Genomic DNA, 20,139 nt, shown 5'->3' with positions numbered 1-20,139 from the left:
CTCACTCAACCATTTTTTCACTATTTTCGCAGTATGCTTTGGGTCACCATCCTGCTGAAACACGACTTCTTCTTCAGGATACGCACACTTGTCAACGAACTCGGGAAGATGAGTCTGCAAAATGGTGAGGTAATCTTCCTTTTTCATTATACCTTCAATTCTGTGTAATGGCCCAATATGCCACCAAGTAAAGCATCCCCAAACCATGATGTTTCCACCACCATGCCTCGCAGTTTGCTTGACGTGGTGGCGTTGAATGCTATCACCAGGGCGACGCCAGCAGTACTGCTTACCGTCCGATTGGAAACGATTAAATTTTGATTCATCTGACCAAATAACTCGTTGCCAGTCATTTATCGTCCAATTTTTATGCTCTTTTGCAAATTTCATTCGCGCCTTTTGGTTTTTTTTGGACAATGCAGGTTTATTTTTTTAACGGCTGAAATATAGCCAATGTTGTGGAGCGCTCGTCGTGCTGTCCATTCACTAACGTGCTTATTTTTGGCAACTAAAGTATTTTTCGGTGTAATGGTCTTGTTCTGCCTCATTTCTGCCATCATAAGACGTGCATCCGCGTCGGTCAACAGTTTGCGGCGGCCTTTGGTTTGCTCTTTGGGAGCAGTATGTCGTCTTTTTTGAACGCGAATGACCACAGATTGACTAATATTTAACTCCTTGGCTATTTCCCGAGATGAAGCACCATTATTTGTTAAGGAAACTACATTATTCTCCACATCACGCGATAACTTTTTCATTTTTTTAAATACAGAATATTATTGCGGTACACTTGATATAACACTTTATTTATTACTAATCACACGTTTTTACACATAAATTTGCATTACTGGTCGTAGACGATAGCAAACAATTCAAAACTAACGGTATAAACTGGCTTTATGCTGAGTACATACAAAAGTGCAAAATTGAGTACATGCGAGTTATTTTTGTTATGGTTTTTTATCTCTATGAATTTGTTGCTTTATGTTTTGAATTTTTTGTTGTTTTATTCAGAATGGAACAACGAATAAACGAAAAAATATTTGTTATTATTTTCTTTGTTATTACTTATTTTATCGTTCAGAAAAGTTAAGAAATGAATTATGTACTCATTTGTGCACGCCACTGTACATATGTATGTTTAGCTCGCTTTTTTGGCTAGCCAGAGGATACTTGGTCTAAGAGCGGAAGTCGTGAACTGCTTGAGGCATATGTAAAAGATCGTTTCTGAGTAATCCCAAATGAATGGATTACAATCATAAAAACTTTTCATATATTCAGCCGCCTGGCTTAGGTTCTCATCTTTATCGAAGAAAAATTGTCAAATTTTGCACGCGTGCTTAAAAAATACTGAGTCCAACAATCACAAAACGATCTGAGCGGTTGTCCCTGTTAAGTCATAATGAGGTCACTTGGTGCTCCAGGGTGTTAATCACAATAAGCCGTGTCTACCAACGGAGTGTATTTTAGTACATAAACAAAAAAACCTGATTCTTTTCAATCCTCTCATTCGGCTGAAGGCCGGGCTAATATTTCAACGTCTCATCATCCTCCATGCGGGCCCTGCATTCCGACCCACAAAATTGCCAAGCATTAGCCATTCGGCTCTTCAGTCATGCGTTTTCGCCATAAGTCCGGTTAATCCTTCTGTTTTCGCCGTGTTGCCACTATTTCCTGCTTAGCTCTTGCATAGTTATAGCTGCCCACGCTCTCTCTGTGTCTCAGATCACGTTCGATTGGATCATATAAGACCGATATTCTCCGGCGTCACTGGATTGTTTATCAGTTTCTCTACTTCAAATCTCTCTTTTTATACTTTGGGCTGCTGCAGAAGGAGCAATTTGTGCATTGCGTCCATATTTGAAGAAATATTCTCTATAACAACGATCTTCTCTTAAAACCTGATAAGACTAGTAAGTTTCATCGAATTAATTTCCATGCTTTTATCTGTGATGGCATGAGACCTGCTATGACTTCAGCCGCCTGATGTGATGGAGTTCAGTAGACACATGGAACCCTGATTGCACTTAGTCGGATTATTGACTTCGCCTTTTCTGAGTAGATTTTCTGCATAGGTGCAGCGTACGTAAGTATGGACAGACTTACTTTTGCCAAAACTGCTCGTCTAATCTAGCTTGTTCCACCAATGTTAGCCATCGTTAGCGCCGCCGTCACCCTTGACGCTTTTTCGCAGGATTTGTGAGTATATAGAAGTATCAGCCTTTTGGTCTGCCCACTGTCAACACTCCCCCTGGGTAATTTTGTATCCTGTTTTGCTTGTGTTCCAAAACCTGAGGTGTCCCTTTATCTATCTTTATCTATTGTTTCTATTAATACTCATCATTTTAAAGTATATTATACAGTAACTTCCAATGGGCTTCTAGGCATTTAAACCCGATATCTGTAAAAAGCTACCTTTGTAATATGAAATGCGATTTTGTAAACTTCCACTTTTCGTTGGATGTTCCAATATACATATATATTCCCTTTGAACCGCTCACATAGTTTTGAACTTTCAAGTGGCTTGACTCCTAACTGCCGACGACACAACTGTACCCTTGAGCTAGTGACAGTGCAATTGACTTCAAACATACTCGTACTTTCCTCGATAGTGCCATTTAAAAGCGCAAGCGAAAGTTAGTTGCGGCAGCATTGATGTACCGCTCTCCACGTGCAAAATGCTTACTCATGCTTGTACATATTTATATGAGCAGATACCTAAACATGCGCTTAGCATGGCCGTTTTTACTCCATATTCTATATCTCTAAGCTATAACGGTAACAAATGCTTACAAAGTTGCACCAAACTTCTCGGTTTGCACTTCAGCGGATTGCGCGAAAACAAGTACATAAACACACCACATTTACGCCGAAATGTTGCAGAATGAACCCTGCAAAAATGAGACAAGTCTGGGATTAGTCCGCGATTAGTCTCAAAGCAACAAGTGAATAATAGTGTTACAAATCTTTTTAAATGTAACGAACTGTTCCTTTTTGTTTCAGTCTGTCTTATAAAGAGCCGAATTGTACGTTGTTATATCACAAAGCCAAAGTACAAGCGAATAGTTCCGTTAGCCCCAAATTCAAGCGAATAGTTGGTGGCTACTATAAATGTTCGAAACGCCTTCAATAGCGCGAGATGGGCGGACATCATCGACGCTTTAGAAAAAAATTTCAGTATCCCCGCTTACCTCGATGTTGTGGTACGGAGCTATTTTAATACAGAAAACTGCTGTATCAGACTAGAGAGGGATCACGACAAATAGAACTTACGTTAGAAGCAGCACAAGGGTCCATTTTATAACCAATCCTGTGGAACATTAGTTAAGACAGAATACTGAAACTGAAAATGTCATAAATCATATTTAATCGGCTACGTGGATGATATAGCAGCAGTTATCACAGCCCGAGACACAGAGGAAGCTCGAAGAAAGCTGAATCAGGTCATGATTCGGACGCAAAACTGGCTTGGCTTACATAACCTAGACGAAAGGCTTGTCCCCTGATTAAACTTCTAGGTATAAATTTAGTAAGCCGCAGGCAATTCAGCGAACATCAGCTCCTATCTTAGCAGACTAATGGTCAACATAGGAGGGTCCACATAAGAAAAGTGAAAGCTCTTAATGTTAACAACCACCAGCGTCTTACTATACGGAGGACAACGCTTCACAGCGCTCAGAGTAGTTAGAAACAGCTTACCGAACTGTGCCAGGTAATACAATATTAGTCTTAAGTTGTAATGCTTCCATTGATCTACTAGCGCACGAAAGAAAAATGCTGTGGGAGCCAAAGAAAGCAGATGAAAATAACAAAAGCGCAATCGAAAGAATAACGGCTAGACTTATAAGATATTTAAACTCATGGACAAGTCGTAAATTTGAAGAAGTCGTCTTCTACACAACACAGTTGCTATCCGAACACGGATATTTCTGAAAGAGCCTTCATAGTATGGGTAAAGTCAAAGAGCCATCATGCGGTCCGGTGGCCGACGGTTCCTTAGAGAAGGGTTTTTACTGACCTACAAGTGGCACATACCGTTGCTGTGACGACAGCTCTAACGATGTGGAAGGCATTTTCCGCCCTCTCACCCCAAATCCTACGAAAAGAGACTAATTATAAATCTGCTCTATGGTAGCATTGAAGGCAAAATTAAACAAAGATTCAACGCACTAAAGCTATTTGTTCGTACTAATTAATACTTACATAACTGTAACCCAGAGATATGTATATCGAATCTAATATCATTCATAATTGTTCCCTATAGAGAGTAATACGTGGTGTATTCTCTTTAAAGAGTTCTCCACCAATTTTTGGCAGTGTCTGTATTAAGTTGCTTGCAAATGTTTTGGGCTTGTTTTGTATATCCGATCATAAGTGTTGTGCGTGGCTTAACTAAAACTATTTGTACTTGTGACTTGCCGAACTTTTGCTCCCTCGTACAAATCCCCTACAGTTTGCGCCATCTTTATTAAGTTCTACATGCATAAATAAGTAACTCGCACCCTTCACGGTGTTGCGTTATTGGCGATACTCCGCCACTTTGCTGCAATGGCAATCGCTTTGGCAGCTTTGTATTGGCAATAACAAAGTGCTTCGAGTAAAGGGATTGGAGCTGCACGAATTTTGTGAGCCAAATGTGCAATTCGCTTCTTTCTTTGCGGTTTTTATCAGTCTTTTAAAAAAACAAAAGAAGTCAATAATTTTATAAAATTGCACTAAAGAGAAGCGAGGGTGGTTTTCATGCCGGAATCTAAGAGAAGTCACTCGACCTACGCGAAAGCCTATAAGCTTAAAACTTCCTTCCTGCTGGTAACGTTAGAGAAAATCTTGAACGTACAAATCAAGGTCACATCATCAGCTGGAATCAAGAGGCATACACTAAAGCAGATCCGTAAAGACTGTACTCCACGTACTGATGTGTAGTAAAAATTAAAAAAAGATCGGAAATATACCTGTAAAGAATGCTCTCTGGAAGTGTTCCTTTACATTTCTGAAGCATTTAATATGATTCTACGGAACCGATTCTGAATAATACCAGGCAACAAGAAGCATAAAACAAGAAGAGAACGACGATGTAATGATCAAGCAAGTCTATAGAGGCACTCCGTAGGATGGAGTGCTACCTCCGTCGCCATGCATATTTATTCTTAAGAAACTGTTACAGAACTTAGATAGCAAAGTCTTCTCGACAGAACATCGAAACCGATTCTGGTATTGGATCTAAAGAAGACGGATTTTCTTGTTTTTTTCTAGTTTGGTGGAAATGTTTATGTAAATCTATAATACTTACCGGAGGCCAATGGAAAGGGTTTGGAGACTTTCTGCGCTGTAACGACGGCTTATGAACTAGTGTTGGAGCTGCCACCTATAGACCTCACCTCACTGAGAACTGAACTGGAAAATCGAGGGGAGAACTACTTGCTGCAGGACAATTGACATACATATGTAACCTTCTGGCATAGCTCAGTGGGTAATGGCGCTGAATTAATATATTTTCTCTGCCTGAAATATGTGAAACATTTATAGGGAGAATGGAGGAAACAGTTGGAGCAGTCAACACTGCAACTTATTTCAAATATAAGTCTTTGCTATTGGGAAGCCATGGAGCTTTTAATACACCAGAGTTAACGTCTACCTTCAAAGCCAAGCAAGCCATAACCTCGTTTCGCTTAACAGCCAAAAGTTTCTTCTGAAGCAAAGTGGAAGAACAATTCATGGATTTTACGCTATAATAATGCATCTTCGCCTCGAGTCACAACTGTGACTGAATTTAAAGCCAAAATCGCAACGAATACCATCGATCAACCAGCGTATTCACCAGATGGAACCCAGAACACCGTCTACATACAGCGCTTAGAACTTTGCTAAGGGATAGTAGTTCAGAGGATATCTTGAATTCCACAAATATCCTAAGCAAGGAGGATCTTGTAGCCGTACAAGTTCTGGGTGCTGATCAGCGCTTGCTAAGATTGCGTATAGTTCATAAATCCAACGGTAGAGCGCAAGAGAAGAGCAGAGTAATGAATATAAGAATATAGTAGTACAGTATATATTATTATTCATTTCAAATATTTTGTACATACATATATTAGCTGAATGTGCCAAAGCAGTATAAATAATTGAATCCGTTCCACAGGTATATACCGGTTTATTGCGCCGAATCCAGCTCTTTACTATAACCACTTGCATCGCTACAATCGACACCTTCGTCCCGCTCATTGCCATACAATTCGCTGTCGCCCTTCAGTTTATCATCTAACGGTTGAATCCGAAGCTTGGTAACACCGCTACTTTTTCGCGCAGCAGGTTTGCAGCACAAACTCCGAGTAAGCGCGGCCATTTTATTTATCCAAAAGCGGCCACAACAAGTGGATGTCGACGCTAGCTGCGATGCACCACCATCCTCACCCAATCCAGCAGAGCTTGCCGTTGGATACTTGGGGATATGCTGTTTGCTTTGATTACGCAACCGAAAACTGCAAAATCCACTGCAGAAAGTAGTCTTAATAAAGTGCGCAAATTTTAAGATATCGGTTAGAAAGGTGTAAAAGAAGGGGTTCAGCATGGAATTGGTTAAGTTGAGTATGCCGAAAAAGTAATGCAAAATTATTGGAAAGTGACCGGCATAAATGCCACCTATGCGCATTAACATCAAAATCCAGGTGGGTGAACGCAGAAAGAGAAAAGCGGTAATTAACAAAATGATAACGGTAAACATGCGAAGATGACGTGTTTCACGATTGTTGCTGTTGCTCGTCCTAATAGGCGCAGAACTTGTAACCTTCGTCGGAAAAGTAATGTTGGTTACGCTCGGCTGACTTAATGGCGGTATTTTCAAGTCGGTCGTATTTATGCCAGCTCCATTCGAAATAGTTAGGCAGCTGCTTTGTCGTCCCTTCGAATCGACTGGATCCTCTTTTAAGTTCCGTTCGTCGTCTTTACATTTTCTCGAACAGATGCAGGGGAGGTGTCTCCACCAATTTTTACTGTGTCTCTTACTTGTAGCGGCGGTTCGACGACTTTTCCACAATTGCTTTGCAATCACCGAGTTCATCCATATAAAAGCAATTATTGTGGGAACAAAAATGACACCAAAAATTGCAAAGTAGTACATGGCGATAGATGACTGAAAAGATGTCAAGTGGGAACAATTATTATACATTATAAATAAAATATGATGGAAAGTAACGGGTTTGTTTTATTCCAGCGAAAAAAAAATTATTAAGTAATGGAAACTCCCAAGTCAGGCGCCTCAAAACGTAAATAGTGTTTGTGGGTGAGATATCAATGATGTCAAAGGTTGCCCTCTGTAAGGCCAATTGTCGAAAATGTCGATCAAATCATGCATATCGTCAAGTTCGATCATTGTGTAAGCTCTGTTTCGATTGCCCATAAACTTTGTGTTAAACACGGATTGAAATCATTTATATAAGGCTGGATACTAAAAGAAGCTCGTTGTATGGGTGCCAGACGCAAAACTCCTTGCACCGAATTTCTATCAGCGAAACGCAAGAAACCCTGTACATAACAGAAGCTGTTGGTTACTGGTAATAAAAAGTGGGTGCTTGGGTGGGTAAACGGTGAACAAGCCAAGATTGACTGCCAGAAAAAATTTACTGTGTGTTTGGTTGAGTTTGGCAGGGAATCAGCTACTATAAGCTGTTCCTCTATGGCCAAACTTTTCATTTCTTCCCTTTTCACAATTGTTTCTCTATTAGGTTTTATGTATATATCTCCCAAACTATTCAAGCTATATCACCCAAATTTCCAAATGAAAAATCCTTACGGCTGCTCTTCCAACGGTGGGAAAATATATAGGTGCAATGCTGATAACCCCTCAAATTTTCCTTATAACTTTTTTGTTAAAAACTAATAGAAGTGCGGTGAATCAATAAATAAATGCGTCAGAGTCAGTAAACTGAGATTCGAAATGTACAGGAAGGCTTAATAGACGCCGGTATTGAAATTGGGCAATGGACGAAGCACCGCTCACTTTTAGATAAAATCACTTACTATATTTCCGGACTCTAAAGTCCCCACACCATTAACATAACTAATCCAAAAATGTGGCAAAATCGGATCTTAACTGCACCCAACTGCACCCCCTGATACGGGATATATAAAACCCAGTGTTTATGGCTCACTTTTTAACGAAAATATCGGTCAATATGGGAGATATATAACTGAAATTCATAGAGAATCTTATCCTGCTAATAATATGTATGTATGTGTGTCAAAATTGAATTGAATCGGCACAATACTGCTTTTAGCCCTCATGTTTCAGATAGAAATACTTCCGAAGTTTCGTTTAACTTTTATCGCATACTAGAGGACCCGTTCACGCTTCACTGTGGCTGATACATAGATAATACTACTACTACCATCTATATTATTTCTATTAGTTGGATTATAATTATTAGTTAATGAAATATATGAAGCAACTTCTGTCAGTTTACAAAATGAAATATATGAAGCTACTTCTGTCAGTTTACAAAAAAATGGATCATAGAGCATTTCGTGTGTTAATAAATCATTGCTTTTTGGAGGAAAATACTGTTGAATTTGAGCTCAGGGAAATCCACCGATGAAAATATATTTGCTAAGCTTAAAGAGGCGAAAGCTCTGTGCAAAGTAGGTACCTCGCAAGCCGAATTTTTGCGTCGGTGATAGAAACATTGCTCCAACATTTCCCACTGGAGTCCAATCGAGAGTAATTCTAGTGGACTGCATATGATGAACCGGTTCTCAGGCGTGGAAAGACGAAAAAGGCGGCTAGAAAGGTTATTACATCAGTCTTTTGGATGAAGGTGGTATAATACATACTCAATGATTGATTACCGAGCCAGTTATAATCTATTTCACTGCATATTTGGTTGCACTTCTTTTCTACTATTCCAAATACTTAGCAATTTTTTGAGGAAGAATTGTACGAATATATTCAAATGATTCCTACAAACATGAATTTTGAACAAATGCTTATGATTTGAAATATAATTTTTGTATTTATGAGTTGTATTAAACTTTGACATAAAGAGATAAAAGGTATCCTATGTCCTTACCCTGGTTCTAAGCTACCTCTCCACCAATTTTCAGACAAATCGGTTGAGCCGTTCTTGAGTTATAAATGGTGTAACTAACAACAACTTTCTTTTATATATATAGATATAGATATCGGCAATGTGAGTAATGTAATAACGTAAAATCTTTGTATCTAATAATAACGGGGTTTTCAAAAGCAGACTGATGGGGACAGCAAACGACATCATATTTTTTCCCGCTCTTTTAACAATTCTCTTCAGTAAGGCTTGCCATTTCATCACCGAAAGATATACGATTAAACAACTAGTCGAAATTAATAAAATTTATTACCGAAATTCGGAGTTAGCGGCCTCAACTTTAGGAGTGCTGCGTCCAATTTATGGTCGTGATAATCGTCGTCGTCAGATCAACAATTGAGCGTCTATTAGAAAAATTTGAATCCACAGGTACAGCACAAAATGTTTCCGTGCCAGTGAGACAAAGAAGTGTCCCTAGTGTCAAGAATATTGCTATCGCTAGCGCATCAATTGAGGCAGATCCAAATCAGTCTCTCACACACGTCGTTCTCAAGCGTTGGGCATCTCTGTGACGTCGTTGTGGCGAATTTTGCGAAAAGGTCTTGGCCTACATTCTTACAAGATCAAATTGACGAAAGAACTGAAGCCGATTGATCACCAGAATCGTCGTATGTTCATGATTTGGGCTGAGCAAGAACTGAAAATGATCCGGATTTTCATCGAAAAATCATTTTAGCGATGAGACTCTTTTCCAGCTGAATGGCTTTGTCAATAAGCAAAATATGCGGTATTGGCCAGGCAGCAATCCACACGTACTCCATGAGTCACCACTGCATTCCGAAAAAATTACGGCTTGGAGCGGTGTATGGGCCGGCGGCGTCATTGGGCCGTACTTCTTCCGTGGTGATCAAGACCAGCACGTTGCTGTGAATGGGGATCGCCATCGCTCAATGATAACCCTCAAATTTTTGGCCCGAATCGCATGATATACACTTGGACAATAAGTGGTTACAATAGGACGGCGACTGAAGCCACACAGCGAATGTTACAATCGATTTATTGAAAACCAAGTTTGATGACCCTGTTATCTCACGAAGTGGTCCAGTCAATTGACTGCCGCGATCGTGTGTTTCGACGCCGTTAGACAATTTCCTGTGGAGCCAAGTCAAGTCTATGGTTTATGCCAACAAGCCAGCGACGGCTGATTGAATCAATAAGTTTAACAAATTCCTCAAACTAAATTTTGAAAATTCGCTTTTTTCGGCTTTCTAACTTTATACCACCAACACCATAACCCCACTTTGACTAATATAAGGATTCGGAAACAACCGGTTGACTTTACTCACTATATATTGGTGATGGATTAGATATTACAACCTTACAAGTTGCAAGCGTATAAATTTCTCGGATACACCCGCACTTAGCCCTTCCTTGTACTAGTTTATCATGTACTCGACTAACTAATATTGATAACAAATAATATTGTTTCTATCAGCAGTGAGATAACTTTGGGGAAAATTGAAAGTTGACAGGACAATACAAAATATCTTGACAGTTTGGCTATTATCGGTCAATTTCAGAAAAATATTGCGTTTTAGGTTGATGCGTGGCCTCATTTGTCGTCGGTGGCACTAATTAGGTCAGTCAAACGAATTCGCCGGCAGAATGACAGATGTGGGTATATAGCTACTAACATATGTGCACGTACAGGTGTGCTAGCGTGAGCGCCCGCAATGAGCAGCAAAGATAAATGCGAATTTTGAGTGCACGCCAGCGTCAGCAGTCACATTTCACACAACCCAACACACACACGCACACGCACTTATGCTTCCACTGGTACACATTCCCGAAAATGGAAACGCTAGTAAAGCAAACACATACATACATACCTGATCGGATACGCACATCATCACCAGCTCAGACGTCAACAGCATGGTGTAAGACTGATTGTTGTTGGCCGTCTGTTGTTCCCAATGGCTTTTTGTTACTGTTTCGACAGAGTTTGCATATAACGTGGGCATAGTTGTGCGAGATTCCGCTACAGTTGTTGCTGTTGTTACCGTAGCTGAGCCGGCACTGGCAGTGGTAGTGTTGTTCGTGTTGTGTGTAGGAATCCAGTGTCTCGTTAGTATGTGAACGGGGTATAATTCATAGACACGAGACACCGGCCATGATGTGCCAATGGCCGCTGCCCATAAGGTGAGCATGCTGAGCACACAGAAAATGACACCCGGATTCCAAAAACTAATTACCGCGCGCATAACGGCAAAATAACGATCCATTGCTATGCCGACAAGCGTTATTGAGCTCACCAAAATCGCGGCAGTGGTGATGGATGGCACCACACGGCACATGCCACGTCCGAGTAGCTGAAAAATCGAACGAGTTAACTTTAAATAGGAACACTTTTACTTCGAGCGCAAACAAATCATATTATATAATCCATATAGACGTGTGATACACACCACTGACTTACCCAAACCTGCGAATATTCCTGTAATATTTGACTTAAATAGGCCGTTGTGAGGAAGGTGCTGTTAATCAAATCGCTAATCGCCAACGATATGAGACAAGCACGAAAAAACGGCCGGAGTTGTCGTCGCATGTTCGCAAGCAACGAGCAGATGTTGCCACAAAGCGAAATAACCAGCAACAACGACATAACGGTTGTGAGCGTAATACGTTCGGTGGCGGTCACCGTGATCAGATCCTCCTTGAATATGCCGATATATGTTCCCACGACGAATATTTTAGTGTCATTTTCTGCGCTGTTGTTGGTAAAGCCATCCTCCACTACCACTTCGTCATCACTAGCAAATCCCTGCGCTCCGCTTACGTTGAGCGTACTTTTGGCGTGGCGTACGGCGTTTTCAATGTATTTTCGATTTTCAAACAAGCAGGCCATATTTTGTAACCAGTGAACCAGAAATCGGTCTACTACGAGGCTAAGTCTTCCGGTTTTGTGGGAACAGTCATTTCGTGAATATGGAAAGAGTTAAATAACAAATTTGTTAAGAGGATATTACTTAGATTTTTACAGTACTTCACAAACTCTCTGAGGCAAGGACTAAATAAAATTGGAACAGGGATAGAAATTGAGAATATTCTGGTCGATTTTGTCAAGACAGGATCGCATATATTTTAGTCTAGCAGCTAAAAAACTATGAGACGGTCGAAATACAGGTCAAGAAGTTATATTTTTAAACTTATGGATAGGAAAACGTCGTAGACCCTATAAAGAAAGGTTTATAAGTTATTTAAATGATCATTATCGGCGGGACAAAGCTGACTCGGTTTAGTAACGTCTGTCCGCATATATGCGAACTAATGTGTTAAATTTTGAGATAATGTTCTGAGATTTTGCATATGTCCTTTGGTCCTTAAGTTACAGTGCTTGTCAAACCAATCATAATTTGCGATGCTTTGGTATAGAGGAACGCGGTCAGAAAAATCTCACACAGGAAACCATTGGAGGGGATACAACGACTCCCTATTTCAACGAGACCGCAATAAACTACACCTACGCCTGGAAATGGAAAGCTCTCCAATAAAATCGTCAAGATTAGCTGCGTTCGGTGAATTCCCCACAAAGACCTCAGAGAACATCTCAATAAGCTGGCGATTGGTGGATAAAACTGACCGCATGCCCATACGCTTTATTTGGTCGAGCGGGTTTCACCTAAAAGAAGTTCCGGAACGCTGCAGTATCTTCCAGGCGGAATTCTCAGCAAAGCATTAGCAGCAGGAAGCCAGCAGATGTAACTGCTGCATAAATAACGGGTTCCAGGACATAATGGAATTCCGGGAAACCAAATAGCTGAAGAGATTGCCAAAAGTGTCAACCGTCTGGCTAATGAACCTGTACAGATAGTACGCAAGTCACAAAAACTGATATACAATGAAATTTCTGAAAATACTGACAAGATCGCGAAGATCACCTGCAAAGGTTCTGAAAAAACACGCATGTTTTGTACTCACACGGTCTCGAAAGAATTCCTGGACGGTTCTTGAACAGGTCACTACTTAGTGGCACCACATATGGGCCGCTTGGTTATAAATAACGACGATACAGCAGACAGCGCAGGGAAGTAGGCATGAGAGAGACGCTGGAACACTTCCTAAGCTTATTTTCGAGTCTTATTTGGAACTGGATTTCGATATGTAGCAGTTTCACTGTTCAAGGGGCTAGATGAAATGTCTTAATTGGATAGCTTAATAGAAACTTGTTCTATGCTACTGACTTCGCAAAAATTATTGACGTCATATATGACGAGCCTTCTTTACGAAACTTTTCACAGATTAGCGTGACGACAACACAGCAATCTTCGAAGAAGTTGCTCAGATCAGATTTCTTGTAACTATTTATTTACAACACAATTTATCTTTTAGTACTACGCTTCCTGTCTTAAGGAATCTGGTTTGTAAACACAATTGTCGAATGATTCGATCGCACCAAAAAAATATTTAAAATCACTTTTCTTTCATCGCTATTTTGGTTTAATAAAACCATAAACTTTTTTTCGAACTTTTTCCCATTATCTATTATAATCTGTCCTTAAAACTATCGCTTAACACTCAACAGAAATGCAAATTTAACAAACCAAACATTTTCCGACTCGTAGGCTGATTATAAACGTATGAAAGCACCGTTATGACCAAGCGGTTGTTGTCGACTGAAATAAACTCGTGCAATATTAATATAAATATCCATACAGATGCTTAGCTGCAACATAAATTTATGATGTCGGCTCTTCAGAGTCTCTTGTGTCACTTTATCAGTCACTCTCGGAGCAATTACTGTCAAATGCGGTGCGCAGATTTATCAGTGATTTTGACATAATCGCGATTAATATAGAAATGCGCCTTAATGATTATTTGCTTATCTATTTCCATGCGTATTTAATCAGTCTTCCCGCCCGCAATGTTAATTGTTTATGGAAAAGCGAGTAAGCTTGCAAAATCAATTCAAATGGAATAAGATATGAGTTAGTTTGGGTTACAGGTCCTTTGTGATGTCAGATGGAGGTTCATTTTACTATGAGCGTAAGTGTAAGTCGTGCAGGACGTCAACGCGAAGTTTATTAGAGACTAGATATCTGATTCTGATACCTCATCTTATTGATATCCAAACCAAGTTCTAGATAAAGCCGGACTGAAGCAGAGGAGAAGTTTCTGTGTATCTCTCTAGCCTTACTCTTCTGCACTTTCTGTATTTGTCATCCTTGATAATGGTCATACGGTTCGCAAGTAATGCTAGTGATGATGCTAGCTGTAATCTGTGAGTAGGCCAACCAATATCCAACCTCGAACACGTGTGAGCAGAAGTTTGCGTGTATTTCTTCGGAACTTTGCATATGATCTTGACTATCCTGCATTCCATCTCGTCCTGATCAGTCTGTCAGCTCTTTAGACTACTTCCGTACTTTCCGTTCGCTAGCCAGACGGATGACACTTTGTGGCCTGGAACCTGTTATAAAAGTAAACGCTGTATCTACTGCCGTCATACTTGCTCGCTTGACATTCAAACTCACTCTAATCTATATGATTGCTTTGGCTCATATATTAATATTCTTTATGTCCTTTCCTGCGTTATTAGCTACCCCAGCAGCTTTCCTAACCCAAAAGACTTCAGCCTGGAAGATGTTGCTGTATTCCGATAACTTGAAGGCTCGCCTGAGATCTAGCTTTGTTCAATAAATACCAATGACAAACTCATTAGCAATTTTAGATCCGTTTGCGTAGATACTGAAAGTTCTTAATGGTGGGTCGCGAGCTCCTTTCCTAGTGGAGTATAAATGAAATAAAATATTGGCGCCTAGAATAGAATAGAGAGTAAATATGCTGCACTGGTGCTGGAAATTACATTGATGGACAATTCCTACGGAATTTCATCCTCAAATTTCCACTAACAGTCCCTTTGGACAGTGTCCTATACAAAAGAATAGTTTAAGCGGCAAATACTTGCAGGTTGGGTTAAATTCGTTGAGTAGTTTCCAAGTTGGAGATCGCACTTGGCCAATTATTGAGAGTCCTTTGTGAAACCAGAAAGAGAACACATGTAATCCAATCAGCCGAGAATCGCTTTGGTGCCATAACAAGTCTGTTTTATCTCTGTTCCCACCAGCTCACTGAGATGTCTAAAAGTTTGAGCTCCGAGATGTTTAAATAAGATGGAACAATCAGAAAGGAAAGTTAAGACGTTTCTACCTTGATCTCTTCCCTTCTTCTACAGCTAGCTTCTTCTTATAGCTTCTACAGCTGGGATTTGGTACTATTCTCAACCTTCACTCGTGAACACCAAAAGTCTAATGAGCAGTTACAATCCCTTCCCTAGGAAACGGCTTACTTTGCTGAGGACGAAAAGCTCATTGGATCTTAAACCAAAACGAACCTGCGGCCGGGCAAGAAGTAATCGTAGCGAAGTGCTGGCTAAGTTTCCAAGCAGCGTAACCATTCAATACTTAGTAGAAGACATGAAGAAAGTGAACGCTTCATTAATAATATAGGACGAGTGTTCCATGAGTCTAAAAGCCCAAGCTTGAAGTTAATGACCGGATATTAAAGAATCTTGGAAGCTCGTGCCAATGTTAGTGGCATTAATCTGTCGTTTGCTGATGGCTTTTGAGCCAAATAATCATTTAATGCCCTTCACACATTGAAATCGCGCTTACCATTTTCCGCTTTTTTAACGCCTACCATGAATCGTTTACATCCAATTCATCATACAATATACAGTATTTTACAAATATCTGTCATAAATACCTACAAATGTAATACCGTAATAATAATTAGTGTAACCGACATCCATCACCCACCCAAAAAGCATTTCCATTTGCGGCAATTTCAGGAATCCGTTACATTTGCATGTTTTGATGCGCTCGGCGAAAATTGGCGAAATTAATCACAAAATGTTTTGCACCGAAGTGAGTTGATGGTAATTGGAATTTCGTTTAACTTGGCAGCAGCAAAAGGTGGCGTTCGTTGCTCGTACTGCTGTTGTTGCGGTCGGTTCGATTGCGTCGGTCGTGTAGTGTATCATTGACAGCTAACAGTAACATTTGTTGTCGGTTTGAAACGTGTAATTTCCGAGTTTTGGTTTTTTGGAAAATTTTGACATGTATTCATTGGTACAGGTAAAGAATTGCATTTTAATTGGAAACTATAACCGTCGAAAATGAAAATCAATAATTAAAATGGATTTCATAAGCGTACTAACACGTTACTTGTTCGTGTAAATAGCAAAAAAAACGCAGTGTTGGTCGTTTGGTAGTGAATTGGTGCTACAATTTTGGTTATAAATTTTCAAAAATCATATTTATAATCCACGATTCGAAAATTGTTCAACTTGTGAGTATTTTCAATGAAGCCAAACTTTCGGAGATGAATTGTTATTTCGTAATTGCTTATGGGGAAAATTTTCTCCACATGACTCTTTTACGAAATAGTATAGTATATGAAGGTGTTGTCAGTATGTAGTATAAATTCTGTTGTATATAAACTCAAAAATGGTAATGGTTCTAATTAATTTTCATATCAGATCATAACTAGTCACTTTCCGATAGCATCCACAGCAACTTTTTTTCCAACCATCAGCCTTTTTACATAAAAAAAACACAAAAACCAAATAAACAAGACCGTTGAAACACCTGCCCAACTTTTGGCTTCCTCATTACTGTACAGAAACATTGTTCTAGAGGAGTAAAGTTTTCAAATGATCGGGTTTAGCGCCCTTTGCCAAAGAAGTGTAGTGTATGTTTACATATAATACATTTGCATTAAGTTTTACGTTCTTGAACCTCAAGAGAAAACTCTCAGGAAATTTAGGAGATAGTTATAGATATTGAGACTCTCTCTCTTAATGAAATTCTCACAGGAAATGATCAGTATGACGAACCAGTTGACCGGCAGTCTGTCAGTCCGTCCGTTCATGCAATCAATAACTCGAGTAATAATTAATATATAATAAGGAAACATGATGCGTGACTTTCCGAGGAAGTAGGTATTGTAAAAGTACGAAATCGGCCATTGCCATGCTCAAAAATTTCCGAAATTTGAGGTAAGATACCAAAGCAGGGAGGAGAATAATATTAAACTAACTCTTGGGAGTAGTCCTCGTAGAACCTAGTCATACAGTGTGAATAAATAAAAACGGTGATAACTATGATGCGATACGTTGCGGAACCGTTTCGTAGGAAACGTTACAAAAATTGAACAAAGCGAGAAATACCTTCTTCTCAGAAAATATCGTTCAATCTGTAATATGTATAAATGAAGTTTATAGAATATCTCTTTGTGGCAATAATGTAAAAAATTAATATAATTGAGTCATTGATTCCTCTAGCCTGCAAATAAATATATATATCAGATATTCCAATCTTCCGGTTGGCTTTATACCAATCAGCGTGGATTCTTGCAATTTGTGAGAGCTTAAACGGTTACAGTCGAAGTTAGGTCTTTCTTATTAGTTTAGGTTGGTTATACTCGTACTGGTCAGCACGCTATACATGGACCTACTGCTCCTTCTTTATTTATTCACCGGATGGAAGTTCAGTTTAATTTAAGCTCAAGCATTCGTCATACAGGACGTTAACTCTATTTGCGAGCTACTTGATATCTAATTTTAATATTTCATCTGGTCCCTTAAGTTGCGAAACTTCTAGATATCTAAATAAGCTCTAGATATGGCTGGACAGACGCATTTTTTGCATGCATTGTCCGTACTTATGCCCATCCGGCTCGCTTATGACGTCATTAAATTGTATCTCATCATTAGTCCAGCAATCGTCTTGCATTCCTTTGGAAACCGTTTGAGTAAAAAGCATGCATTTTTTCCTTCAAGGATCTTGCACTTTATCTTGGCGATTCTGCATGCTCCTACGAGATTCCATTCCACTCTGATAACTGACATTGAAGCTCATGATATCGGCGACATTTTGATACGTCTGTCAGCTCTTTCGGAAATATCATTCTGTATCGTTTTTAGCAACTTGAGTATTTTCTCAACTGGTCCGGTAGCCGAATGGATGACATTTTTGACAGTCTCATCAGATATTTAATTTGCCTTAACTGTCGCCAGGCGATCGACGTATATGGTATATGTATTTATCCTTCTTATGATATTTCCTCTGTTGTTACCTAACGCACCGGCTTTCCTCACCGCAAAGACTTCCACTGCAATAATCCGGAGACTTGAAGGTTTGTCTAACATTCTGCTAGATTAACTCAGCAACAGTGCATTGATGAAATGATGAATTTAATCGAGGCTGTAGATCACTCCAAGGCGAATTTTGTGAAGTTCGTGCTAAATCAGTTGGTTTTCCGGAAACTATTGATGCCGCTTGAAAACTGGCATTGCAAGATCAACATATGAACTATTTTGAGATTGAGACAACTATAGGCATTAGTTGAACCAGCCTACTCCACTACTACTTATTTGTTTGCCAGTTATATTTCAAGAAAACTGGAAAATCAACCGGCGAAAACAGATCACTATCACACCATCACGATTCACTATCAAACTATTGATGCCATTCGCAAACTAATATTGCCAGATCATCATATGACCTATCCTGAGATTGAGACAACTATAGCCATTAGTGGGACCAGAATATAGCAGTATTGTATTGAACATTTGACTGTTAAAAAATATTGTTTCCGTTGAATCCCATATTATTTGTCAATCCATTAAAAAAAGGTCGTGTTGATTGGTCGAGAAAAATTAAAAGAAATATGATAGCGGCGCTGTGAAAAAAGTATATGATATAACGGTTATGTATGAATCGTGAATTTAGGCAGTAATAGCCCGAAAGTAAACAAGATCTCACACATTCTCTGAAACAACTGCACTTGAGCACTGAAAACATCGCTTTTATGAGTTATTCAACCTGTAGTACTGACTTGTAATCGAATAATTTCTACGGCTATAAAGTACGTAAAAGCTAAATTAAAACGAAAACGTTTCTGGAGACCTGAAGTTGCGGTTAATGCATTCAAAACACATGTTTCGGAGATACCTCAATCGGAGTTTCAAAAGTGCTTCGATTGGTTGAAACGCTTGCAAAAGTGCATAGATCATCTTACTGGAGAATATTTTGGAGAACTCTCAAGCTATTTTCTATGATTGATATTTGTACTTGTACTTCTTCTTAGAGAAAACCTACGGTATCTAGGGAATAAATACTTTTGCAAAATGAAGTGAATTATGTAAAGATCCCAAGCAAAATCCACAATTGAAACAACAATTCGTCTTCATTAAATCGTTTTATTTTTATTATTGCATAGAAACGCCCAAGTGTCGCTTGTAATTGATTGATTATTTTAATTATTTAGCATTGGCGAGAGGACGGGCACAGGAAAATTGCGATAATGCGATCAAACTTCAACTGAATTGTTACGTTCCACAAATACGTGATAGACTCTTTACGTTTTTATATACTAGTATGAATAGAATATTAATAATTTTTTTGTTTTTATTTTTATTTGTTGTTTGGCAGTTTCAGCATAGAACCGAAAGACTTCGGCGTTTGGGTAAATGCTGGTAAATACACAGTTATTCATACGAAAGCTGATTGGATTATGGAAACAAAATTTACTTACATATGTATGTATGTATATACATATTGCTATGCACTACGCATGTATATATTTAAGTTTTTTTCGGACATACTAGTATGTGTAAATTTTAGCAAATATATGAACAAGTTATTGTCAATGTGTGCGTCGAGAGGATTTCGCTTTAGTTTTATGGCGTACGAATGCATTGCGTTTTTTGTATTTTTTTATTTCAATTTTTTTTTTATTACTTCAATAATTTTTTTTTTTATGTTTTTTTGAATTAAACTTTGTTTCGGACTTTTTTTAAATTTTTGAGTTAACTTTGTGAGTTAAAAAAATATATTTGAAAAAAAAAATTTAAAAAATTAATTTTTGAATTTTTAAATTAAAATTAAAAACAAAAAATAATTTTTGAATTTTTAAATTTTTTTGACAAAAAATATTAAAAACAAAATAATTTTTAAATATTTTTAAAATATTTTTTTAAATTTTTTTTTAAATATTTTTTTCGTTTTTTCGTTGGAAATTTTTT

General features: G+C 38.8%; 1 protein-coding gene across 1 annotated transcript; it reads right to left on the bottom strand.

The window, feature by feature from the left end:
- Nucleotides 1-6,093: 6,093 nt before the first annotated feature.
- LOC115066039 (uncharacterized) lies at nucleotides 6,094-12,273 on the bottom strand. The gene is made up of 3 exons (XM_049452553.1): nucleotides 11,530-12,273; nucleotides 10,943-11,422; nucleotides 6,094-7,123 (listed from the first exon to the last, which is right to left on the bottom strand). Exons 1-3 carry the CDS (start codon nucleotides 11,956-11,958, stop codon nucleotides 6,146-6,148), a joined length of 1,887 nt encoding a protein of 628 aa, XP_049308510.1. The 5' UTR covers nucleotides 11,959-12,273; the 3' UTR covers nucleotides 6,094-6,145.
- Between the last annotated feature and the right edge of the window lie 7,866 nt (nucleotides 12,274-20,139).

This window comes from Bactrocera dorsalis, chromosome 3, assembly GCF_023373825.1.
Source record: "Bactrocera dorsalis isolate Fly_Bdor chromosome 3, ASM2337382v1, whole genome shotgun sequence".
Classification (NCBI taxonomy): Eukaryota; Metazoa; Arthropoda; class Insecta; order Diptera; family Tephritidae; genus Bactrocera; species Bactrocera dorsalis.
The sequence above is the reverse complement of the archived record's forward strand: the minus strand, read 5'-3'. Positions and strand labels throughout refer to the sequence as shown.